This window comes from Fistularia commersonii, chromosome 4 (assembly GCF_037954325.1).
Source record: "Fistularia commersonii isolate RoL2024-O1a breed Wild chromosome 4, RoL_Fcom_v1.0, whole genome shotgun sequence".
In the NCBI taxonomy this organism is placed as follows: Eukaryota; Metazoa; Chordata; class Actinopteri; order Syngnathiformes; family Fistulariidae; genus Fistularia; species Fistularia commersonii.
Genome location: NC_141287.1, coordinates 11,890,716 through 11,917,614, shown reverse-complemented (window position 1 = coordinate 11,917,614; position 26,899 = coordinate 11,890,716). Strand labels below are relative to the sequence as shown.

Here is a 26,899-nt window from a genome sequence, read left to right as displayed (position 1 = left end):
TACAGGGGAAGTTGATGAAGCGACAGCGGTGGATGTACTTCAGGAGCACGTGGAACCTCTTGGAGCTGAGCGTCATCCTGCTAAGCTGGGCCGCCGTGGGGGTCTTCATCCTGAGGAGCCTCCTCGGGAACCGCGACGTTGCCAACTTAAAAGAAAGCGGTGGCCAGTGAGAGCAAGTTCCTCAAAAGATCTTCAAGAATAACGCACCCCATTACCCACTGAGCTCCTTCTCTCTTGTTAAACTTGATAGAATCGCGAGTTTCCAGGAGACGGCGGCGGCGGATTCGGCGCTGGGGTACCTGACGGCGTTCCTGGTGTTCCTCGCCACCGTCAAACTGTGGCGCCTGCTGAGGCTGCATCCCACCGTCAGCACCATCGCAGCCGCTCTGCACCGCGGCTGGAGCGACATGACAGGGTTCCTCGTGGTCATCGGCGTCCTACTGCTGGCATACTCCACCCTGGTGGGACACTTACTCCAAGTTCATCATTATATTTTAATATTTCACTTTGCCCTCTGCTTCCTGTGCAGCTTCAGTGCTTTTCTTTTCTGAACCCTCAGTGCAACCTGGCCTACGGCTGGAAGCTGTCGTCCTACAGGACGCTGGCCGACGCCTTGCTGACCATCATCAGCATGCAGGTGGGCATCTTTAACTACCAAGAGGTGAGTCCACACACACACACACACACACACACACACACATGTTTACACACTGGTAGTATTTGAAGAAGTGTCGGTCACCAGGTCCTGGATCAGAGCCCTCTGTTAGGACCTCTGCTCCTCGGCTCCTGCATTGTGGTCCTGACTTTTGTGATCCTCAACCTCTTCATCTCCGTCATCCTCTCCGCCTTCAGCCAGGAGCAGATGCACCATGCGGTAATATTTGAAGTGTGTGTGTGTGTGTGTTTGTGGAAAGGAAACCAGACCACCAGAAGAGCCGATGCCCCAGGTCAACTCTGGACTGGGAACACAACAGCGTCATTTGGAAAAATTGACACCAATGGCACCTACATATATATAATATAATATATAAAAATAGATTAAATTAATACTAGTGGTATATATGTATATGTATAGATAGATAGATAGATAGATAGATAGATAGATAGATAGATAGATAACATATTTTTATATTTCATAACAGCTTCATGTACAATATTTTTTCATACTCTTGTGCACTCCTTATCTTTCACTTGTTACTTTATAGTGTTCTTTAGAGTGTTCTATTTATGGTGTTTATATTGTTCACTTGTTACTCAAGACACTTTATAGTTTATTTGTATTTGTGTGTATTTGTATGTGTATTTGTATTTGTACTTTTTTTTTTCTTTTTTTTTACTGTTTATACAATTTTCTACTATTATTTATTATTGTTATATTTTTCTTGTAGTTCTGGCACAACAATTTCCTTCGGGAAAAAAAAAGTTGTTCTTATTCTTAGATAGATAGATAGATAGATAGATAGATAGATAGATAGATAGATAGATAGATAGATAGATAGATTACATATTTTTATTTTATGATTTAATATGTAAAGCTTTACGACCCTGCCCACAATCTCCTTAATCTTTCTTATCTTCTTGTAAACACTTGCTATATAATTCGCACAAACACAACAGCACACTACGGTCGCTGAGCCAATCATAGCACAGGATACAGAACACCATGCTCTCATTGGTCGTCTCCCATCCACCAGCCAATAGAGTGTCACATTCAATCTTGCGTGGGTAAAATGGTGCAAGTGTAAATGGGCCGCATCTGTGTTTTCTACGCACAACCGTATATGTGCAGCATTTTATTTTTGGCCCAATGCTTACATTTTCCTTTTTTTTTCACATTTTTGATTTGATTTTTGTCTAGATAATGCATATTTAACCATTTCAATAATTTAAATGAAAAACATGTACAAATACGTTTATTCATTCAAAGTTTTTTGCTCCCGATTCAAAGTTGATTTAATTTAATTTTTTTTTTTTTCCTTTCGTCCAGCCATCAGAGGAAGAGGAGATCCTCGACCTGCTGTGGGAGAAGACCTGTGGCCTTTTCGGCGTTGGACGCAAGGAAACGCCGTGACGGCAAAGGGGAACATTTTGTATATTTGGTGACACTGTTTACTTTGCAAGACGGCACTTATCATCTCCGTGAAGTTCCTTCCACTGAAAAGAAAAATCAGTTTCCCCTGTTACTGGGTTATCACTTTCAAATAACCGTGTTATTATTCAGGCACGACGTGACACACAGATAATAACAAGTATCACCTGTTCTGGAAACCGTATTTTTCCGAAAGGGGATGAGCCGCCGCCGGCTCAGCTCGACCCCCGTGCTACGTAACCAAGGCAACATATTATAAACCCGCGCCGTCTTCGGAGGAACGGACAATGGAGAAACAAGAGCGAATTTTGTTTTTTAATGATGTCATAAAGTGTTGAGTTGAGTTGAGTTTCTAAGTAAACAAGCTGAAAAAAACGAGCAAGGACACAGGGAGTACCGACAAGAACGGATAGCACAGAACACTTTTTCGGGTTTGTTTTTTTTTTCTTTTAAAGTTCCTGCCTTTTTTTTTTTTTGTTCACGAGCGGGGAACAGCAAAAACACGATCATGGATGGGAGGATCCTGAAGGATCTCTGGGGGGGAGCCGCCGTGTAGCTTCATCTATCCTCCCTTGTAATGTAACGGCGGCCATCTTTCTTTGGGGCAATGAAGCCGCGCCCATTAGGAGAGGATTCGTTTTTATTTCAAAAACATGCGCTGAAGTTTCTCCACGTTCTCCCGTCTTGGTTCTCCGTCAGCCTCGGTTCTCCGCCCCCCAACTCCGCTAAATGTCCGTGAGTGGTTGCGCGTCTCAACGCGTAGCTCCGGCGATCGACAGGGCTAAACCCTACATTGCTTCGTCTTCGTCCTCCGCTGTCGCGCTGGTGTTGAGCACCGGCACGTTCTCCTTCAGCGAGATGCTGTCCACCCGCTTGGGCCCGGCGTCGTCCAGCTCCTCGGGGAGGGACGGCTCCGAGCCGCTGATGACGTAGCCGGGGAGGGAGGCGTGGGTGATCATGGCCGTGCCGGTGCTGTGATACACCCGGCTGGACACCAGCGTGGTGGAACGGGTGGACGGGCCGCCCCCGGCCAGGTGGGACTGGCTGCCGCTGTTGTTGTTCAGGCTCACCACCACTGAGCCGTATCCGTAGCGACCGCAGAGCGCTGGCCCGTCCCACTCGTTCCAGCGCGTCCAGGTTTTCTTGATCTCTGCCTGAACCTGCAGGAAGGGGACGGGGGGGTATTATTATTTGAGAGGGTGGCATTTCTAAAACACATGATGGCCAGCTAAAGACATGGCACAGCAATATGAGAACGTCAATAACGATGTAATAATCATGCCACAAAAATCACGTCACTGTCACATAACAAATCACATAACACAATTGTGTAATAACACAGTTATTACACAATTGCGTTAAAACAGTTATAAACATCCTAAATTCAAAGGAGGCAAAATCTCGGAATACGGTGTCCTGTTCTTGTGCGTCTCACAATGTGCTGAGAGCACAGACAAAGGCAAAGTAAAAATAATGTCCTTTTTTGATTACAGGTGAAGGTTGGCTGAAGATCGGGAAAAAAAAATCGGAGGCAGAAATTGAAATATGGACATGCAAATTAATAACCAGGTCAAGAAAATTGCAAATCATGCTAAAAGGGAATGACTGTGTAATAATAATGTGTAATAACACTGTTATAAACATGTAATCTAAATTATGTAAAAAAAAAAAAAAAACTAGAGTTGCAGTTTTTTCTCATTGTGCACATGGATGTTCTCATACATGCTGAGCAAATTGAAAGAGTCTGAATAAAAATCAAGTGATGGACAGTGATAGGTGTGATACAGCCGAAAAAAAAAAAAATTGAAATGAGGAACGCAATGAAAAAAATCACCATCAAGAAAAATGTGCACCATGCTATGAGCATATGACTGCGTAATAACAATGTGTAATAAGGTGTAATAACACTATTATAAACATGAAATTGTCTAAATTAAGAAAAAAAAATCTGGAATGCAATCCCTGGAAAACATCTCTGTGAAAGGGTGATCTTGTGTCATCAGTTTCGCTTCCCGGAATCCGGCATGCTTTCTGATGATGGACGGAGGCATGTAAAAAAAAACAAAAAAAAACATCTCCCTCACCTCTCCATTGCAGTAGCAGTAGATAATGGAAACAAAGAAACCCTGCAATGAGAGATACATGCATATTTATGGATTTTTTATTTTTTTTTTATTTTTACGTTGTTAAATGTTCCAATAACGCGTCATTACTCCAACGTTGCTCTTTCATTGCATACGGGAAAAACCTTTTATTTTTTGTCACGCCCGCCAACGCAAGCCGATTAGCAAGCGAGGGCAAAGGCGTCTTTAATTTAGCGAAACGGGATTTGGCGACGACGAACCCGCGCCAGGATCTCGGCGGGCCTGGACGTCCAGGAGATACCTGGAAGGAGTTGAAGAACAGCTCGCAGTACATGCGGACCTCCCAGCTCAGGCCATCGAAGGTGTGAGGAATACCCACAAACACGATGTACTGCACGCCGAAGACCAGCACCAGCACCAGGGTGGACTTGGCAAGTTTCCTGCGCCGTAACACACACACACCAACACACACACACACACACACTTTCGTGTTTATTAGGTTGTAATAAAATGTGCAACAGCACGGTGGAATATCAATGGGAAATAGCCCGCGGGGAAGGTCGTCCGTGGGTGTTTTTTCTTTTCGAATGTGAGACGGAGAGGAAGCTCCGTGCAAGAGAAATATAAACACACGTACGGAAAGTAAGTGCAAACATCTATAACGAGGTAATTACATATGAATAAATACTCTTCCCACCGAGGGCAGGGTTTTTTTTTTTGTGTGTGTGTTTCTTCCTGCCCTTGGGCGTTTTTTTGTGAATGATGGCTCAGGGTTCTGATGACAATGGTCTGTATACACACACACACACACACACACACACCTCCGCTCACTGGTCTATGTGTGTGTGTGAATGCACAGGCAAAAAGGCTCATTGCCACGTCAATATGATAATGACATGGGATTTTTATTTACCCCGATTTTATGCGTGTGTGTGTGTGTTTGTCAGTGTGTGTGTGTGTGTGTGTGTGTGTGTGAGAGAGGTGGGGTTCACTCTTAACCAATCACAGTGCCACATATAGAGAAGTGCAATTATTCACCCTCTCATTAATATTTCTGGGCATATTTGAATCTGCTTTTGGAAAGTAGATGGAACCTGCAGAATCTAAAGGAATCCCACATAGACATGGAGAAAATGAAGAAGAAGATGAAGGAGAGAGAAACGGCGAGCGCACCTGTACTGCTTCCTGGTGTCGTACCTCCCGGCGTTCGTTTCCCGAATCTTGGTGGCCAGAACCCGCACGATGTTGACGAACAGCACGAAGTTGAGCTGAAACAGAACGGAGGGAGGAGAGGAGTCCACGGTGGGAACCGTTAGCACTTAGCCCTTAGCGTTGGAATCACAGTTTTCATTAGTTTCTGTCTTATATTGCCAATTTCACAGCGATGGTTCTTGAATATTTTGCATCGATGGCTCGTCGGAGAGTTGAGAAAAAGTAACGGCGTAAAATTAAAGCATTTCGGGGCATGTTCTAGGAGATGTATTTTGAAATTTTGGTTATGAGGATGCTCAAGAAAGGTTTGGTTTCCAAATACATATAAATCAGTGACGTGCGGTGAGGTTCATGGCTGGTGAGGCACTGACTTCATCACGATCAGATTTACAAACAAATGAACCCTACAGAGTAGCTCAGTCACCATCTGTTTGGCAGACGTTAACAGGTTATGTTTGAAATCCAATATCAGCTTTCCACACACACACAAACTCGGGCGCACATAAAAGCATATTCAATAAAAAAAAAAAAAATGTTATTATGTTCTTACCTTTACTTATAAATGAAGTCCACACGCTGCTCCTTCTGAGAAAACGCATTAATAACTTATATCATAGGAGCTGTCCTCCAGTTAAAGAAAGATACCTTTATCAGTGTAAATCACTGATAAATATAACCAGTTAATTTTCCTTTATTTTTCTTTCCAAGATTGGCAAGTGAGGCACGGCCTCTTCTGCCTCCCCTGACTGCACGTCACTGACATATATATATATTAAAATATGTAAAAATAGTTATACGTATGTAAATATACGTGTGTGCATATGTACACATTTATGTTTACATACACTCACTGGCCACTTTATTAGGTACACCATGCTAGTAACGGGTTGGACCCCCTTTTGCCTTCAGAGATGCCTCAATTCTTCGTGGTATAGATGCAACAAGGTGCTGGAAGCATTCCTCAGAGAGTTTGGTCCATATTGACATGATGGCATCACACAGTTGGCGCAGATTTGTCGGCTGCACATCCATGATGCCAATCTCCCGTTCCACCACATCCCAAAGATGCTCTATTGGATTGAGATCTGGTGACCGTGGAGGCCATTTGAGTCCAGTGAATTCATTGTCATGTTCAAGAAACCAGTCTGAGATGATTCCAGCTTTATGACATGGAGCATTATCCTGCTGAAAGTAGCCATCAGAAGTTGGGTACATTGTGGTCATAAAGGGATGGACAGTCAGCAACAATACTCAGGTAGGCTGTGGAGTTGCAACGATGCTCAATTGGTACCAAGGGGCCCAAAGAGTGCCAAGAAAATATTCCCCACAAAATTACACCACCACCAGCAGCCTGAACCGTTGATACAAGGCAGGATGGATCCATGCTTTCATGTTGTTGACGCCAAATTCTGACCCTAACATCCGAATGTCGCAGCAGAAATCGAGACTCATCAGACCAGGCGACGTTTTTCCAATCTTCTACTGTCCAATTTCGATGAGCTTGTGCAAATTGTAGCCTCAGTTTCCTGTTCTTAGCTGAAAGGAGTGGCACCCGGCGTGGTCTTCTGCTGCTGCAGCCCATCTGCCTGAAAGTTGGACGTACTGTGCGTTCAGAGATGCTCTTCTGCCCACCTTGGTTGTGACGGGTGGTTATTTGAGTCACTGTTGCCTTTCTATCAGCTTGAACCAGTCTGGCCATTCTCCTCTGACCTCTGGCATCAACAAGGCATTTCCGCCCACAGAACTGCCGCTCACTGGATATTTTTTCTTTTTCGGACCATTCTCTGTAAACCCTAGAGATGGTTGTGCGTGAAAATCCCAGTAGATCAGCAGTTTCTGAAATACTCAGACCAGCCCTTCTGGCACCAACAACCATGCCACGTTCAAAGTCACTCAAATCACCTTTCTTCCCCATACTGATGCTCGGTTTGAACTGCAGGAGATTGTCTTGACCATGTCTACATGCCTAAATGCACTGAGTTGCCGCCATGTGATTGGCTGATTGGAAATTAAGTGTTAACGAGCAGTTGGACCGGTGTACCTAATAAAGTGTCCGGTGAGTGTATATATATAGGCCTATGTGTGAGTGTGTGTGTGTGTGTGGTGGCGACATTTCAAGAAACCCAGAGATTCATCCATCTTGGGTTTCACAGTCTCCCTTGGCAACAGATGCTATTGCTTGAGGCCCCCCGCTCCAGGCGCCTTACAAGGCTGCACACATGTGTGATAACACTATAGAAGACCATGAAAGCCCCATCAAGGTGACAAATACGCCCCCCCCCCGAGCGCGCACGCCCGTCACCCTACGACACCGGCGCAAAAAATTGTGGCGACCGATGAAAGGATGACGGATGAAAGATGAACATTTCATATTATAAGGGCTAGTTTAGATTTGGGGGGGGGGATTATTGTGACTTTTGGAGGCGTGGCCAGAGCCGGGGTCGACATTCACGCTCTTACCCCGATGGCGGTCAGGATTGGAACCTGGTAGATCCACCTGATGTTCCCGGCGTTTAGTTCCCAGCACCTGCAGGAGGTCGGAGAGGAAGAGTTGGGGTTCTAGAAGCGGGCGGGGGAAGAAGCCTGAGTTTGCTTCGACGGTGTATTTTCTATTGCCATGCCGACCATCGCTCGGGGACAGAGGCCGTCTGATGCGGCGGCAACGGAGAAGGAAAACAACTGCATTATCTGATCCGGTTAAAGCAAACCTGAATTGATGAACAATCCCGAATTATGCGCTCTTGATTTTATAATCCGTCTTAATTTGCCGATGGCCATGAATTGAAGTAAAGTCGACGGCGGGTGGTTGTCATGGCAACCTTCACAATCCGCTAACCGGATTATGGGATGCGTATCCATATGTGGTGAAATGTTATCTTCCCGTTCAATGCATAGACGCATCCCCGCTGAGATCAAAGATTGTCACACAACCAATCAGGAAGCTGCAGGAAGTGGGAGTCGGGGGGGAGGTTCCACTTCCTGCGGGGTAGAGCTTCTTCAACTCCGTCCAGCTGGGACCTCTACATTCATCTACTCCGCTTCTTATATCCTTTAAGGCCTTTGTGTTCAAGGATCGCAGATTGCCTGCTTCCGTGCAGTGCTAAGCTAACTGGCATTAGCCTCATTAGGGCCGGATAGAGAGACAGAAAGAAAGAAAGAAAGAAAGAAAGAAAGAAAGAAAGAAAGAAAGAAAGAAAGAAAGAAAGAAAGAAAGATAATTATTGAATGAATGAATATATAGTTAAATGGATGAATGATTACATACAGTAGATGATCATAGATTTTATAGATGAATTAATAAATACATGGAAAGAAAAAAAAATAGATTGATAGATAGATAGATACATAGAATGGATGAATGGAAATTGAATGACTTAATGAATATATTAAATAATGACGATATTGCTAAATATATACACGAATTGATGGATGGATGGATGGATGGATGGATGGATGGATGGATAGGTAGGTAGGTAGGTAGGTAGGTAGGTAGGTAGGTAGGTAGGTAGGTAGGTAGGTAGGTAGGTAGGTAGGTAGATAGATAGATAGATAGATAGATAGTTAGATAGATAGATAGCTAGATAGATAGATAGATAGATAGATAGATAGATAGATAGATAGATAGATAGATAGATAGATAGATAGATAGGTTGCACCCCAGATAGCAATTATACCTGCGACACACTTTCCCCTCTGCTGGGCAAACAACAAGATGGCAGTGTAACTGCTCACCTGGCGTCGGCCAGCGTGGCCCTGGCGATCCCCCACACGGCCACGAAGAGAGCGGGAACGCCTGCAGATCACACAGGATGCACATGTCGCTAGATCGCCTGCGTGTTCGATTTTTTTTTCCCGTGATGAATTCTTAAAAGCATGGAGGCGCTCGGCCTCGCTCACCCCAGCCAATGAGCGTGAGGCCCCACAGGTATTTGGAGTCGGACCGGAAGGCCATGAAGATGAGGCTGTGCAGGTAGAGCCCTTCCACCAGGATCCAGTAGTAGTTGGTGGACAGGAAGTAGATGAAGAGCAGCACCGTCACCTTGCAGCCGACCTGTCGAGAACGCAATAATGACTCTTAACCGCTCAGGCTTGGAGGCACCAAATGGACGAGCGCTCCGAGCCTGGCCTTTGTATTTTTATGTCTTTTAAAATCACGTCTCTACTGTTTCTTCAGAAAAAAAACATCCATTCACCCTCTTATTCAATCATCTTATAGAGACATCCAATCATTCATCCTCTCATCCATTATCATATAGCAGGGGTGTCATTTTGGTCCGGGGGCCACATATAATTTGATGTCAAGGGGGCCGGACCAGTAAAATCATTACCTAGAAGTAACACTAAGTCCAAATTTTTCCTTTGTTTTAGTGTAAAGGAGGTAAACAAGTAAATTATGAAAATCTTTATATGTAATGAACTGTTCCTCCAAAAAATAAAACACAATAACAAATTAATATTAAAACTAAACTCCAAAAAGGAATTGATAAAATGACACCCTGAAAATATTGTTGAATTAAGAGAAAATCTTGTCATTGTGGGAAAATTTGCCACTAGAATTTATTAGAAGATGGATTGGTAGCATGCAAAAAAGGGTATAATGTTTACAAATCAATGTTTTTAATTTTGCCTATTTTTTTGTGGTTTTTATAGAAATAAGAAAAGAAAACAATATGACTAGACTTTTTTTCATCAATAAACCATTTTTTTTTTTCAAATTTTGAATCAAGAAGTACATTGCAAAGTTGCTTTTTCATTTTTTCCTTACACGTTTATTTTTTCCAAAAACCCCCAAATGCATGTGAGAAAAAAACTCGCAGGCCACACTAACACAAAATTTTGATTTCAGGCTCCCATATGGAGACAGACAACCATTCACCCTCTCATTTAAGAAGCAAATAACTACTTATAAAACTTTTAAAACACAGCTCCTAACAGCTGAAACTTGGAATTGGACGCTCAAATGGTTGATCGTTGTATTTTTCTTCAGAATACGTTTCCTTTGGAAAGTGGGAGGCGGCACCTTCGAACATCTGGGGAATTTTAAACGGTACTCACATATTGGGAGCTGTCCAACGGTGCCGCCGACACACTCTTCAGGTTGTCCAGCAAGCTGGCGTCGAAATCCTGCAGCTGGCCGACGTTGGCGTGGACCACCTTGTCCTTGACGAAGATACTGACGGCGCGCAGCATGAAGGAGACGAAGAGGTGCATGTGGATGTAGTTCCTGGTGCAGTGAAGACGCCTGGAGGGCGAGGATGGAGGCTCCGATCGGCTGTTTTTTTTTATTTTTACACCCCTTACATTTGTTTCTGTCCGTTCGTCACATCTTATTAAGTCTTTCTCTGGACCGTTCGAGAGATAGATCGGTGTTTCCTGACCACTGTGCCGTGGAAAAATGCCCACTTTCACCGGATCGGTCCGAAAATATTCATTCAACGCAAATGTGTCTTTGTACGTCTATCTATGTGGGCAGCATGCAGTGACAGAAGAGCAATAACCATATAATCCAGCATATAAGCAATACAGCTAATTTATGGGGTTTTTATAGGGTAATTACAGTAACACCGTCACAGTGGACAGTGAAGTTGTTTCGGCAAACCCGCTCGTATTTATGATGATTCTTCAAATCAGCCATTTAGTTCAGCATCTGTTCTGGAAAAAAAGCATTTGCGTTATGTGCCGGTCGTTGTTACCGTCATTTATTTAATTATTTTTTCCCAAAAAATCATTCGTGTAACATCTTGCTGCGTTATATATGCGCAATTTATATCTCTTAGAAAAATTTGTGTGGAATTTATGGTAAATGTTCTTCACGGTTCAAAGCAAATTTAAACGCCATTTCCAAACTAAACATCCTTCACTTCGAGATAAGAAATCGGACTATTTGGTTCATCTGTATTACCGGACTGAGAAACAGTGCTGTTTGAGAAATAGTCCCACATTAAGTAAATTGAGACAACAGTTTCATTCTCTTTCATTGAAAACATATTTGACATGTTTATTTAGGTGATGTGCCGTGTGATTTTCTAACGTAAAATACATGCAGTGGCTAAAAAAAGGTTGGGAAACACTGGTATAGATATACAACCATTCACTCTCACCCATTCATCCTCTCATTCAAACATCATATATATATATATTCACTCTGTAATATATATATAGATATATATTCACTGTGTTATATATAAATTCACTCTATTCACTCTGTGGTCCCTCTAATTTCTACATCATATAGCTGTACAACCTATATAACTCACTCTAACCAGTTACGGTGCTACTTCAGTTTGTGACTTTGCTCATTATTTATTCTTGTTCATTCGTAAATATGGAGAGACTTTTTTTTTAGGTTATACTTTACACTTTTACACTTCGGAGTTTATTCATTTTTATGTGTATTTCCCACACATGGGGATGATAAAAATACATCTCATCTCAACCACTCAACACCTCACACCCGGTGAAGAGAGCCCAGCGACGGATCTGGACGCAGAAAAAGGCCATAAACATTTTAACGGATGCCACCCACCCAGGCAACAGTCTGTGCCGCTCACATCAGGAAGGCAATACAGGACAATCGAAAAACCCCACACCTCTCGGCTGAAAAGCAACTTCTATCCAAGAGCTGTAAAAGCAAACTCTCGCCCCCTTGCAAGCTACCGCACACCCCATCCTCTGGCAGAGCGCTCACACACACACACACACACACACACACACACACACACACAGACGCACTAACACAAGGCCCCCCCCTGCTGACAACCACTCCATCCTCCACCCCCACAGAGACAATCTCACACATAACACCTGCTTGCACTAAGCTGCACTTTAAACCATAGTTCATATCACCCATCTTGCTGCTAAATGTATTTACCATGTCCTTCTTTACATACAAGGGGTGTCAAATTCATTTTCACCGAGATCCACATGCAACGGTAAGAGTATAAATGTAACTAAAAGTAACCAAATGTAATGTAAAATAAATGTAACTACTCCTTCATGTTAAATAACTAATAATTTATGACTCATTCAAATTCAAAATGTGGCATATGCATTTGCATTGATGTAAAAAAAAAATTACCAGTTTACTTGTTGCTCTGTTACAACAAAAATCCTTTTATATTGTCAGGTTATGAAACCCACATTACTCCATCAATCAATGATCAATCTATCCAAGTGATTAAAGAAAAATATTATTTTATATCAATATCAATTTGTTGTTTTTCTGGAGGGGTGACCGACACTGCTTCATAACGCAAAAGGCATGTTTGTTTGTTTTTTCTCCTTGAAGCACAAACAATTATTGGCCTTCCCATCTTTCTTAAAACTTCCATCTGCATCAACATTTCTCTTCTTGGACATTTGGGAATCGTTATATTTATTAATTCCACTTGTTGAAAATCGCATTGATGTGGATGCACTGCAATCTAATGGCAGGATGCCATCACTTTAGCATGTAGCATGATCGGGGAGCATTGTGGGAAATGTAGTTTATGCTCAATGCATGCATTTATTTTAAGATGTTGTCGCGGACCGCTTAAAAGGACGTGGCGGGCCACATTTGGCCTGCGGGCCTTGAGTTTGACACTTATGGTCTAAACTATTCTCACGCCCTCGCACTATGTATATATCAAGCCTGTCTATTCTGAATCCTGCCGGAAGCTCTCACTGCAAAATTTCACTGTGCCTGCACAATGATGATTAAAAATCTTGAATTCACTCTCACTCAATCATCAAAATACAAGCATTCACTCTTTTATTCACATGTCATTTTGGAGACAGACAATCATTTTCCCTCTCATTCACACATCATATAGATATGAAACCATTCACCCTGTCTTTGACACAGAATATGGAGAAAAACAATCATTCACATGTCCAAAGAAGCCATTGTATGTTTTTGGACGGTGGGAGGAAATCTAGGAACCCATGGATCCCATACAGGAAGGCTCCCCGAGCCATTTCCTGCATGCCTTCACACACACACACACACACAAACGCACAGACACATGTGCACGGGTCCCGCCTGAATTCTGATTTACGAAAAAAAATTGAAAGAAAACCGAGCGGGAAATGAAATCAATGAGCGTACGTCTCAGTCAGTTCCACCGAGACCCACTGATTCATTCATTCACTCATTCATTCACTCGACTGAACTCTCCTCCTAATAGTTTGGGAGATTTAATTACTTAAACAGGCCGACTACGATTACACGGAGCAGCGAAGGCCTTCTATTACAGTCAACGTCCAAATGCCGCGCAGGACTTAGCAGAACATCGCTTCAAATTAAAGGATTTCTTGAGCCGCGTTGCATAATACAAACAAGCGGAGGGGGGAATTATCGACTAATCACCGAAAGATTTCAGTCTCTGGGGGGGCAGAGATCGACCTTTAGCGTTTCCATGCTAACTAATCACCCCGGTTTGAATTATGCGGTAAAATGCATTCGTAAGACAAATGTTTAATCAGATCGGGAGGACGGGGGGGTTCTTTCACAACTTTTACACAAGCAGTGACGTTCTGTGAGGTTCATGGCTGGTGAGGCTCTGACTTCATCACAATCAGATTCGCAAACATATGAACCCTACAGAGTAGCTTATTCATCCATTTGATTGGCAGCAGATGATGGATAATGTTTAAAATGTCATATCAGCTTCACTGCTACAAACCGTAGCATACAAAAAAAGCGCATTTAATTTAAAAATCAAAGTTTTTATGATCTAACCTTTACTTATATATCACATCCATGCGCTACTACTTCTGAACAAAAGCAGCGATGACTAGTCTTTGACAAAGTTGTCTTTGACGTCTTTCAATTAAAAAATACCTTTATGGTGCAAATCACTGATAAAAATAACAATTTAATTTTTTTTTTCATTATACATTTTTTTTCATTTTTCACAGCCTCTCCTGCCTCCCATGACTGCACGTCACTGATCTATATATGTTAAAATATGTAAATATGCATATGTATGTAAATATACAGTATGTGTGTGTACATATGTATGTATGTATGTATGTATATATGCATATACATATATGTATACACACCTTGGCCTTCACACATACAAACTGTGGCACACAAAAAAAAAAACACATTTATGTAACCAGGTGGTAAATAGTAAAAATGCAATTAACAAAAAAAAACACTGAACTGTCTTAGAATCCCTATTTTTGTTGCGCCTGCTGCATTTATTTTATGTTGGACAGCGGGGGGGGGGGGTATTAGCGATGGTGTGATCATGCAGTTACAGTATTTCATGGTTAGCGTGAAAAGTCAAGAAGATCTGGCAAGCCTTGCTCAGACGATAGCGAAGAACAGAGATGGATTGCTGAGGGTTAAAAACTGCCTGTATGTCACCAGAGCTAAGCGTCCATATGCTAAGTGCACCGCCGTATGGTTCTTTTTTTGTTTCGTTGTTCCACATTGTTTCATTTCGGGACATAAAGAACGCCCAAAATTGAAGTTTTGGTGTATGCTTTTCCCCGGCTTTATTTAATTAAAAAAAAAGTAACTATGGTCTTATGTTTACTTACAAATTAAGTCTTTGCAGTCCAATTTCGAAAATTGGCGAAGTTGGGATATGTAATCCTCCATTTTGATAGTGAGAAGAGGAAATAATAAATGGATGGCTGCAGTTGATTTCTTAACTCTCGCTTGCTGTCTCTGTATTCTGCAGGTGAGGAGTCGCAAGAAGAATTCCTAGAATCACGAGCGCCCCCTAACATGAGGCAGGAGAACTGCGTGCCTCACTCAGTGGCTCCTGCCAGACGTTCTCTGATTGCTCAGTACAAGAATCTTGTAACGCATATACAGTTGTTGACTGTATATGCCGTAAAAAACACTGTACATTGGAAATGTAGTTCATGTAGCAAAATTGTTTAAACATTGTAATAGCGACATGCAGGGACAGCAATACAGCCAGCAGTAAGCCGTCACTGCAATCTACGATGAGGCTCAATAGTCTGCAGCCTCACCGCATGTCTCTTTCTCTGTTGTTGAACAGCAAATGTTAAAATCCAGCAGTTTTGAATAAAAAACAATCTAGAACTGGTGAAGTTAAATGAAAATAACCTTTATAGTGCAAATCACATCTATAATTTATTTTTTTCATTAAAATTTTTTTCTTTCCAAGATTGCCTCCCCTGACTGCACGTCACTGGGTAGAAAGCCTCCCCCCTTCGCTCAAACGCTGAGCTGCCGTGCAACTAGCCAACTGGGGCAACTGGGAGCAATAGGAGGAGGTCCAGTGTCTTGCCTACGAAGATACAGGCATCGGACAGGGTCCTGGTTCAACCCAGCGGCTTGGCAGCATTAGCTAGACAGTCTGGTAAAAATGCAAAAAAATGCTTCTAAGAACTTTCTGTTCAAGAGGAACAAGCCTTCTCCTCCTCCTGAGGTAACCTTTTAGCTTTGCATTTAGGCAGGTTGCAAGGGACCCAAAAGGGACTCAGGGACACTCATAGACAGACTGCCATGAAGAAGAAGAGGAAGGTGACACGGACAACATGTAGAGCGAAATTGCTGTGGTATTCATGCTCTGCATGGCAGGAGAATAATCGAAGAAATCTGCTGTTAGCTAACCGCGTACATAGCAGGCCAGAGGAGCTCGGACCTCTTCCTTGGTCCATTCCTTGCCGACTCTGACCTTTTCGTCAGTAGTGATCACAATCGGTTTTAAAATGGCGGCCCGTAGTCCACAAGAGGTATTTGGGAAATTTGGCGGGGCTTTTGAGTTCCACATGGAGGTTTAGAACCTGAGATATAGGTCATGTGAAGAGGGGAAAGAATCATCCATGAGGAACAGGTGGAGACAATCCATGCAACGAACATTCAGCAGGAGGAGGTGAAGGATTGAACAACCAACCATACAACTGGGGGCGATAAACTCAAGGGCTTTACCTTCCTGGGTATTTTCAAATTCTAAAGATATTCCAAGGACTTCAGTGGTTAGTGCTTCTATTTCATAGTTAAAAGGTCCCTGGTTTGATTCTGACAGGAAGCCTTTTTGTGTGGCGCTTCCACGTCCTGAAATTACCTCCCTGGCCTGCAAGAGGCCCAAAGATGCCACGGAACAGCCACGTTACCCGGACCACCGACACCAACTTGCCAATCGGTGATCAATTGCAAATATTGCTGGGTCAGCTCTCACCTGAAGTATGCGATGATGAGGATGGCCACCAGCAGAGAGCCAAAGGACATGGAGTAGCCCACAGTGTACATGAGGTACAGCCGCTCGAAGAAGTCTTGCTGTCAACACAAACACAGACAATTTGAACACACACACAGCTAAGGTTGCTTTTTGTTCCAATATTCGGCCGCCACGAGAACAAGTTGTTGTTGTCATAGAGGTCTAATTATTTTGCATTGCAATGGCGCAGATGGAAAAATGGGCACCTTGAAGCTTACAGTGGGGAAGTGTCCGGGAGGCATCCTTGCCAGATGCCCGAGGCCACCTCATCAGGGCGCTCTTGATGCGGAGGAGCTGCAGCTCTACTCTGAGCACCTCCTGGGTGCCCGAGGAGGGTCCAGTCAACCCTGAGGACAAAACCTCGGCCGTTTGTATCCATGATCTCCTTCTTTGGGTCGCCACCCACGGCTCTTGTCCAGAGGTGAGTATGGGAACGTGGATCCACTTGTAGATCAATGACCTTCGCCTTTTGGCTTGAACTCCACACCCAAGTGGAGGAGTTCAAGACCCTTCAGTACTTCAAGTCCTCCACTTGAGGCGGGATCCTATCCCCGATGCCGGAGGGGGCACTCCGGCTTTACCCAACACAACCACATCATCTGGCAACATCATCTGGTGACATCATCTGGCAACAGGCGGAGAGCCAATCCAAAGGCTGTACTCACCCTCCCCTCCTCATCGCTGGGATGAAGGAAGCGCAGGCAATCAGAGTAGTTGCTCCACGTCCTGTTTAGGTGCTCCTGTGTCACCCAGGAGCCGTTAGCGTCGCAGTTCCTGTAAGCGTGTCCTGTAAACAAAGATTCCTTTTTAGATTTTTGACTCGAAAGCATCCCCAAAAATCGGCGGTTGCCATCCACGTTGTGTCGAGAACGAGCTCCTGGAACAGAACGACACAATTTTTCTGGTATGAATATGCAGAAATCTTTTTGGTTTCCTAACAAAGTGTCCATTCTCAACCCAAACTTTTTTTTTCTTTTTGCACATTTAGAAAAATTTACTTGAGAGTTTGGGGACCAAAAAAAGCCTGCAGCTTTGTAGCACCGTCCCAACATGCAAGAGTTACTTGAAAGACAGTAACTTGAAGCTAAATTGCTTCTCGCAAATTAAACCAAGCAGCTTCCCAGCTTGATGGTTTTCAAATTCAGACCCCGACCATCAAAAAAGGAGAAAACATCACGCACTGAACCAATAATTGCGTTCCACTCTACCTAAGCCCCCAGTCCCTTCTTATTCTGCGCACATCTTACGATGAGATGGCAGAGCAAAACATCAAAATGATTCCATATTTTTGACTTAAGTATCACCCAGTGGATGAGAATCCAATAATATTGAGGCTTTTCTGACGCCCGATTTAATGGAGGCAAAATAGCTTCCTGTTCGGGAGGAAGGGGATGCGTGAGCAAGAAGTATCGGCAAGAGAATGCAGTACACAATTGCTCCCAGCATTAGATGTGCATGCTGTGACCACACACGAGTATCACACCTGGGATCATAGCTTACATTCAGTCCATATTTTTCCATCGGAAAACTCGCTTACTACTTTAGCTTCGCTGCATGTTTTGCAGAGCAGACCTTTCTCACTCGAAATAGAAAAAAATCGCACCGCTTGTTCTTCTATTTGCACATACTCCGACAGCCATTCCAACTTAAAAGATCTGCATTTCTTTATTACTTTGGTTTGGTGAGTGGACGTATCACATTCGCTGCCCGCTCATTTCCCCATGAGAAGGGGTTAGCAGTTAGCATTAGCGTCACTTAACGCCGCCACACTGTTATTATTGTTATATAGCGTGTATGGGCAGAGCAAGTGCGCAAGTACTGTCGATGCCGTGACTGGCTGCGTCGTGTAATTGCATCGTATAGTGTGATTGGCTGGACCCCTGTCACGCAAAGAGTTACACAGCAAAATGATACGAAAAAATATTAAATGTAATGTATCTAAAAAATGTATGTATCTATTAATTTGCAGTACGCTCACTGCGCTGGATATGTTTTCTTGTGTGCTGAGGGTGTGTGAGCAATACCCAATTGTGCAGTTGCGCAGCTGAGAGGGAACATTGCCGTGCACAAATGTAATTTTTGGCCAAACTTGGCGCTCGCCATGATGGCCAGCCCCTTTCCATCATCAAACTCGATAGAGTGTGAATACACCATGTTGAACACCATCATGTTGACTCGTCATGGCCCCCCAGAAGGTGGGGCCGGAGTCGTCACAATGTAAACAAAAGCAGGCTCCAGATGGCAAATGAGTCAGAGCACATGAACGGGCTGAGCATGCCTGTACTTTGAATACAGAACGAGTCAGGAATTTGCAAAACACTGGAGACGTTGCGTGCAGCATCACTCCGATATACTCCGATGAGCCTCACCCTGCAAAAAAACAGTGGTTCTGAGCCAGGGATGTGTAAATCGTAGATTCCCTTCCTGTTCTCACTTGCTGAATGGCACATTTGATGGGATTTCTTGTCCACAGGCTTCCCTGACACCTCTATATTTAGAAACTGACGGTTCTCTCCAAGATGTTTGGTCCAAGGTTCCCCCCGTTACGCACCTCTCGGTGTCCGAGAAGGTCACCCTGCCCGTAAACACGAGTGCCGACTGAGATCCTGGGAGCTAATCCCTTGTTCACTATGGAGCACTGCTTCCTAAAGAGGATGCATCTGAACCTGCAACGTCCCTAAGAACATCCTTGAGTCACCCCAATGCTCCAGCGTACCCTGTGTCACTCCACAGGGGGCCATGAGGATCCCTTGAGGGTATCCTTCGAGGTCGAGAATCTGGGCCATCAGGAAGGGGCTCAGAGTACAACTGCTGCACCTCCGCCTCCAGATGAGGTGGCTCGGGCATCTGGTAAGGACACCTCGGTGAGGTTTACTGGCCTCGTCCCATCAGGATGAGGCTTGAGACCCGAGCCTGGATGGAAGTCCATCCAAAAACACAGCACAGACTAAAAATAGCTTTTTCTATCTCCGCCCTGTCATGTTTTTCTCCGGTATTTCAGATACGCGAGTTCGACACTTGAACCGTCAGACAACCTGAGGCCCGATTCTTCTTCCTCCTTCGGCGGCGGAACATCTGAAGGGAAGGAAGCTATTAACCTTTGTGATTGAAGTCGTAGATATAAGTCGGGCAGGGAACCTTGGCAACCAGTCCTGGGGAACCACCGGGCCAGCAGATAAGTCCATCCCACTCCGGAGGGCAAACCTCATCTGTGGAGAGCAGGAGAGGACATCAACACATGCACTCCTAACATCTCCTCCTCGCCGGAGAACTCCTTTGTCAACAAAGTGACCACTGAGTCCCTCCGATGTGAAACTTTCTGGGAGGATGCAGAGGAGACGCAGGATGTAAATCCCATTTCCTGTCGCTTCGTTAATAAGCGCTAGGTCTCCAGATTTTCCGGCAAATTACCCGCACTGCAGAGGGCTGACAATTTTTTTTTTTTTTTTGTGTTTTCCTTTGCTGAATGCATAAAAAAACACTAATTTCAAACAGCAGCGGTTAAATCTCTCTTAATTTTACAGTTTACAGCATCTGAAATGAGCTTTCGCTACGAAGCGCTTCCTGCTTCCTATTTTCCAAATCACCTCACTGGCTTTTGCCGCCTTCGATGTCTCACTCAGACAGACGGGGTGCGTGGCAGGAATTGCATTTAAAAGTCAGGCGGCTGTTGTGGATATTACATGTTACTAATACATTAACAATGTAGTAATAACACATGTTGAATACTAATGTAATTTTTTTCACAGAAATCAATTTTTGGTGGTAAATCTCACTCTTGAGAGTCAAGTTTTGCACATGTCGGACGCCCCATCAAGTCCTGTCAGCCGGACGGCGAAGCAGATAATGGGCTGAAATTACTGTGACGTCTCAAGGCCGCTGAGGAAAAGCACATTTGATTCTTTCTGAATCTGAATGGGTTTCGGTCGAATGAAAAGAAGCAGCAGGCTAGACGACCGGGATTTCTGTGGATGCTTCCAGAAGGGGTTGGGGGAGGGGGGGGGGGGGCATTAATTAAATCAGTCGTGTCAGTCAAAGTCTTTGCCGCTTGAAAGTTCACAGAAACACAAGCTTTGAAAGTACAAATCCCCCAAACCTGCATCAGTGGCTTGAAACCACTTCGCTGAAAACTCGACGCCGGCGAGGTTTGTCAGAGCCGCTATCAATTTCTAATCACACTCAGGGAGGCGTTCGATGAGTCGCAGCTCCCAATGAACGGGATCGTCGAGGCCATGGAATCCCCATCTTTCGGTCCGACGGGTTTCATTTTTTTTTTTTTTAAAGTCAAAGTCATGAGGATCAAATGGAGTTATTTCCCCGCTTAATGCTAATTTTCAGACGGACGCACCTGGAACTTTCATTAAAAAGGAATTACTTGAATGAAAAAAAATAAATAAATCATGACTAATTGGTATTTTCCTCTCACTTCAATTCATTTTATCCTTTCTTCCTTTTTTTTTTCATTTGTCGCCTTCGGTTGATAACGGGAACTCTCAGACCTGCCTCGGACTTATCTCCGGTTCAGAGGCAGAAAAATTTACGTGCCGAAATTAAAAAACTCTGGCCGAGTTGGAATCCGAACCCCTTCGGTACCTGCCGTTGCCGGGTCGGCGCTGGAGAGGTTTCGGTTGCACTGCAGTTTGACCTGGTACAGGATGAACATCTGCTCCTGGGCCGAGAGGGGGCCGTCGAACTCCATCTGGAGGGGGCACAACACCAGAGACCCCCAGGAAGCGGGAAAAGTCATGAAGTTAGTCAAGCTCTGATTAGAGAAGTCCAGAATGAGCACGGCTTAAAAGTAGCCGCGCCGCTAACACTACCTATGAGCTTTCCTAAAAAGGAAAGGCTTCAACCTCCAGCGCCCTTTGCGTCTGTTTCAGTAAAGCTAAGTAAGATTAACCTGACTTGGTTGACCTCCGAAGCCAATCGGGTGATTGATAACGGTTCTGGCGTCGGCAGGCGGCTCCACCCCTTCGCCTCTCGGATGTACAAGTCTTGCTCTGGATGTCAAACTAAGCTTATGGCATTGCATGTTGGATCGAAGGGACTGATGAGGAGGATGAAGAGGAGGGGGGCGGGGAGGCATCTCTGTCTCATCGAGATGAACGAACTGTGTGTGTGTGTGTGCGTGCTCGTGTGTGTGTGTGTGTGTGTGTGTTGGGGGCAACTCAGGGCATGACCCTAGAACCCAACTGCCCCTTTCATTTCCCATTGTTACACATATGGGCATTTTTTTGGGCATCTGTTGCATGAATCACACAGATGCCACTATTGATTCTCACACACACACACACACACACACACACACACGCAGGCATACTGCAAGCCCCCCGTGGAATATTCAGCTCTGCCTGCTTTGTTAATAGACCGGCTAACGACCGCTTAATTACGAATCTGAATCACCCCCAAATGCGCCCGACGCAGGAAAACAATCCTGTGATGTTCAGGGGTCGGCAGCGCGTCTGTGGGGGCGGCGCTTCGTTTTTTGTTCGGCTAAAGCTGAACCGCAGATGGAGAAATTAACGCCTGGTTTCAGGGCTCGCCACGGCTATTACACATTACTTAAACATGAATAACCGTCACGTCACTTTGAACGACGTTAATAGCTGTGTACCGCCACCGCCATGACAACGGCACGCTGAGCAAGCGGCTCGGCCAAATTTTTTTTTTTGGCGGGAAAAAATAGGGTTTGTTTGTTAGTTGCCTTTCCTGCAAAAGGAGGGTTTAATAGTCTGCACCGTCCTGAAAATTAATTAATTCATTCTTGTATCATAAAGAGATAAAAGTCAGTCAGACATGTTTTGATTAAAGCAGCAGAGATAAAATCACCTCCTTAGAGGTGAAAAATAGGGGAAGAAAAAAATAGGGATGTTAATTTAGCGTACTGTAAACTGCACACTTCTATTAACATGTAATATTGCTATTACAATAGCCTGATGCCAAGTCCGGGCATATTAGTCAGAGAGCAAAGTGTACAATTTACAGATTACATTGAAGGAAAAAAAAGAAAACACACCAGGTTGTTTTTTTTATTCTCACTTGGTATTCGGGGCTGAAAATAAGGCAGTCACGACTCACTTCCTGTAGTTCTTTTCTTCGAAAAGGTCACATGACCACATCGGCCAGCCACTTTCTCCAGCGGGTAGCCGGGTATGTTTTCATTCAGATATTCCACTTATTCTTCTCTAGCAAGCTCGGTCTCGCCATTGGGGTTCAGAAAAAGCATGCTTCTCATGACCGTTTGTTTGTTTAAGCGCCGGAAACCCAGGGAGGAACCGAGGACTGAGACGAAAGCACAAAGAGAGTGTCAAGGTGGCCCACTGTGGTGGTAGCGTCCATTTGTTTCCAGTACTACCTAATATTTTACAGTACTTTACAACCTTTCCAGGAATTAGACCGGTCCTTCCTGCATTCAAACTGAGTAGGAACCAGGAACTTGGTCCTCAGTTCCTATGACAATGTCCTCTCATACTCTAGGGATAGGTCTTGTTTACAGTTCCATAGGAACTCCTGTGACATGGGAATACCAGATACTTCTTGGGAACCGGCATTTTTAAAAGTTATTGCAGTCGCATGTCAGCTATTGGCCTGTGACAAAATGTCCAGAACCAACAAGAAATGGGGTGACAAAGGTGTCCGGGCTCTTTTGGTGTTCGGGGCTCGCAGAGCAATGTCAACATTTTAGCCCAAAATAAGTAGGGAAATAGCTAACAGCAAGGTTCTTCATGCGGTGAAGCAGTGCAGAGAGATGATAAAAAACCTTCAACCCACGTGATACTCCGTAGTTGCTTTTCCCAGCATGAGGAACATGGTTGAACGTCATGGGGCACCAAAAAATCAGGGAAAAAAAATCCTCTTCATTATGATTATATTACAACTAGTTATTGCTATTAACTCTTTAAATGGAAAAACTCACATTAATACAAATGATAATACCAAATAAGCTCTGTGGGGGAAGAAGACAATTTATTGATTTGACTCCCTGTTGCATGTATGATTTCTAATCAATATAATTATTATGTATTCATTTGTTCACAGGACTTTTATCTAAGAGTATTACAGATGCAGTATTTGCTTTGAGAATGTTGGCAGAGAAGTACAGAAAAGATCAGAGGGAGCTGTATTGTGCTTTTGTGGACCTAGAAAAAGCATACGATAAGGTGCAGAGGGAGGAACTATGGTGTTGTATGAGGAAGTGGCAGAGAAGAATATTCAACTGGCGCAGGACATGTATGCCAGCTGTGAGGCAGAGATGAGGTGTGACAGAGAAGTTCAAGGTGGAGGTGGGACAATATCAGGGGTCAGCTGAGCCCCTTTTTGTTTGGAGTGGTGACTGATGAGTTTAGACAGGAATCTGCATGGACCATGATGTTTGCAGATGGCACTAAGATCCTTAGTGAGACCAGAATGGCGAGGTGGAGGTATGCTCTGGTAAGGAGAGGAATGAAGTCCAGCCTCAGCAAGACAGAATATATGTGTGTGAATGAGAGGAACCCAAGAGGAATGATGAGGCTATTGGGAGATAAAGAAGGTGGAGACTTTCATTGCTCTGAAAGTCCAGAGCAATGGAGAGTGTGAAAAAAGAGGTGAAGAAACCCGTTCAAGCAGCTCAGACCCAGACTAAGATGGTTTGGCCACAGGTTACAGAGATCAGGGTTAGAGGAGGAGGTGGCGTCCCTGAAGGGAGCAGCCAAAAGCACAAGACGATTTACAGGACTTTTGCTCCTTACAGTTATTTAAATTGTATTTTCGCATTTTTTGTGCTTATTTACCTACTTATAGCCTTCCTTTTAGCAACACCTCAGGGAAGGAGAAGCCAGATAATAGCATATGCATGTATATTTTAAAAGAAACTAACAAATTTTTACTTGCTACAATAAAATGTTTTGGGCTCAGGATTAAATAAGCAGTGCCGTTCTGCAACACGACAGGATTTAGAAAGATTCTCTTCTTTAAATGAATATTTCGAATTCAAATGCATCACTGGGAGCCGATAGAATGGAGGTAAATGAGAAAATGGAAGGTATTAGATACTTTACAAGTTATATGAAATATATCTTATTGTTGTTGTTTTTTTCTTGTGTGACCGTGGACATGGTTTACGGAAAGCGTTTTTTTTTTTTCGTTCGGTTTGGGTTATTTTTTTGTTTTTTTGTGACATCAAGGCCGCTGCAGCACATCAACCTTCTCAGCTGCATCCAACACAACCTTCACAACACTACCTGGTCAGACACAAATACTACTAATCGATTAAAAAGCACTGCTTTCAAACACTTCCAGATGACGCGTTGACGCGAGGTCATAGGAAACACAAGAAATGCTGCAGTTCACACTTCGGGCCACTAGGTGGCGTTGTGATCGGAAACAGTTCAAAAGCATGGCGGAGGCTCATGGGGATCCTCCTCTATGTGACCTGGAAATATATGTCTCTTTATGTGAATGATTCACATGATGAGGTCTTTTTTTTTTTTTTAATGCCGCTCGCAATGTGCGAACCCGGGTGTTAGATCGAGAAAGTCGATTTGCTGTCGCGACCCCTGAAGGAAAAGAAGAAAATGCCATATCCAATCGGTCGGCCATTCTTTCGTCATTTTCGTCACAAAAAAAGCTTTTTTCGTATCGCGATCACAGCAAAATAACCATCCGGCGGTTTCCCTCCACATTTAAGAACGCCGTTATGGCTGAACAGCGACATCTCATTTGCAGGGAAACAAAGACGACGCCGTTCAAACTGAAAACTATGAAAAGCCTTTTCCTTTTTATCCTCTAAATGTAAGAAGCACTTTGAGAAGAAGGAAGCGCACTCGAGAAAAGTTGATGACGACGGGGCAGGAAACCTTTCCACCGACACACCGAAAATGCCGGATAGAAAGGCTCATATTTTGAAAAAGAAAAATGCGGCGGCGGCGGCGGCTGGGTCTTTCATTTCCAGAGAAAGGAAGGCTACCAAAGGGCTGCAAGAAGGTGGTGTATTTACATTTTTTGGTTCCATGTGGTTGTTTACTCAAGAACCATCCCGGAGCCATTAGAGACAGATAGAAGACAGGTAGGTGAGGAAGAAGCATCTCCCCCTCTGGGTTTGAAAACTTTGCTTTGTCCGCCGTCTTTACTTTGGGGAACTCGAGGAAATCAACCATCAAGACGCCCAATGAGTCTGAAGGACATTTTCGGCACCAAGAGAGATCCTGCAGCAATGCAGATCTTCAAGAAGCATCTGAGGAATAAAAGTGGAAGCCCAAAGATGGACTTTCCTCCTCGGGGTGTCCGGATTCTCGACGAGTCAGAAGACGGGCCGTCGTGAAGGGGGTTCGGAGTAGATCCACTGAGTTTGGGCTTTTAGATTCCTGCGTTCCATCCCATTTCCGCGCCGCTGTCGCCACCGGAGCAACGAGTCAACAAGTCAACAATCGCAGGACGTGCTACCAAAAGAATCCAAAGTGTTTAACCGCAAAGAAACAAACGCCCAATGAACTGCCGGGCCGTTTAGCGTCATCGCTACCGATCAGAGACAAAATAGCAATAAGGTAAACGAGAATACAAAACTAACATCGGTTCATTATTATCATTATCCGAAAATTGAGTTTGTGTCTCTTAAAGCCGCATTGAATCTCCATCCGTTCGTCTGCTTTCACAATCTAAGTGACGTATAAAGACTTTGACCATTCGCTCATTCATTCACATAAATAGAGACGTGCAAGCATTCATTCACAAATTAATATTCATGCAGACGTTCACTCATTCATGCCTGTCAGGTTTCCCGCCAGTGTGGAATCCAACCTGGGACAGCTTTTCCGAGTCCAGCTGCTGATGTTCCCGCAGGGTTTTGGGACCGGAAGTGAGGACTTTGGCAGCTTTCAAGCAAAAACACCTGTTGCTCCAAAAAAAGATCTTCCTTTTCCACGCGTGTTCATTGATGGGTGAGTGGAGGTTTCCCCTCCACGGTTCCTCTTCCTGCGAGGGAACCCAGCGGATTCCTCCGCAATAACACACGGATTTGTTACGTCATCCAATCCTGCACGTACGCACGCAAACGCCGTGGGTAATAACGACTTTATAACTGTGTAATAAGCGGTGTGTGTGTGTGTGTGTGTGTGTGTGTGTGTGTGTGTGTGTGTGCGTGTGTGTTTTACCTGGGCGCCGGCCAGGGTGCAGAATAGGAGAAAGTTCAGAATCCACGCGGACGCGCAAGCGCGCCCCGCCGGCGTGGGCATGACCCAGGCGTGGAAGATGAGGGGGGGTCGGAGGGGATCACGCGGGGAGGGATCCTCGTTGCGTGCTCCTCCACGCGTGGATGGGGAAGGATAGACGGCGAGCGTGCACTGGAA

The 26,899-nt window shown here is 44.3% G+C and overlaps 2 protein-coding genes across 2 annotated transcripts in view; one reads left to right on the top strand and one right to left on the bottom strand.

The window, feature by feature from the left end:
- LOC147234697 (polycystin-1-like protein 2) overlaps window positions 1–2,103 on the top strand; it is a 20,270-nt gene extending 18,167 nt beyond the window's left edge. The window contains exons 23-27 of the mRNA XM_086145310.1: window positions 6–166; window positions 251–461; window positions 560–661; window positions 743–874; window positions 1,988–2,103. Coding sequence (XP_086001436.1) covers window positions 6–166; window positions 251–461; window positions 560–661; window positions 743–874; window positions 1,988–2,071 — 690 coding nt within the window. The 3' untranslated portion in view covers window positions 2,072–2,103. The remainder of the gene's footprint in view (window positions 1–5; window positions 167–250; window positions 462–559; window positions 662–742; window positions 875–1,987) is intronic.
- On the bottom strand, window positions 2,095–26,899 carry pth2ra (parathyroid hormone 2 receptor a). The gene is made up of 13 exons (XM_086145309.1): window positions 26,705–26,899; window positions 21,168–21,273; window positions 19,673–19,783; window positions 17,240–17,361; window positions 16,536–16,633; window positions 10,441–10,627; window positions 9,283–9,436; window positions 9,118–9,178; window positions 7,846–7,912; window positions 5,347–5,441; window positions 4,475–4,613; window positions 4,174–4,215; window positions 2,095–3,249 (listed from the first exon to the last, which is right to left on the bottom strand). Exons 1-13 carry the CDS (start codon window positions 26,783–26,785, stop codon window positions 2,878–2,880), a joined length of 1,635 nt encoding a protein of 544 aa, XP_086001435.1. The 5' UTR covers window positions 26,786–26,899; the 3' UTR covers window positions 2,095–2,877.

Coding starts and splice junctions, on each gene's coding strand:
- pth2ra (XM_086145309.1), bottom strand. CDS start 26,785: ATGCCCACGCCGGCGGGGCGCGCTTGCGCGTCCGCGTGGATTCTGAAC. Junction 16,634..17,239: donor CCAGCGATGAGGAGGGGAGG/GTGAGTACAGCC, acceptor TTGTGTTGACAG/CAAGACTTCTTCGAGCGGCT. Junction 5,442..7,845: donor CAATCCTGACCGCCATCGGG/GTAAGAGCGTGA, acceptor GTTCTGTTTCAG/CTCAACTTCGTGCTGTTCGT.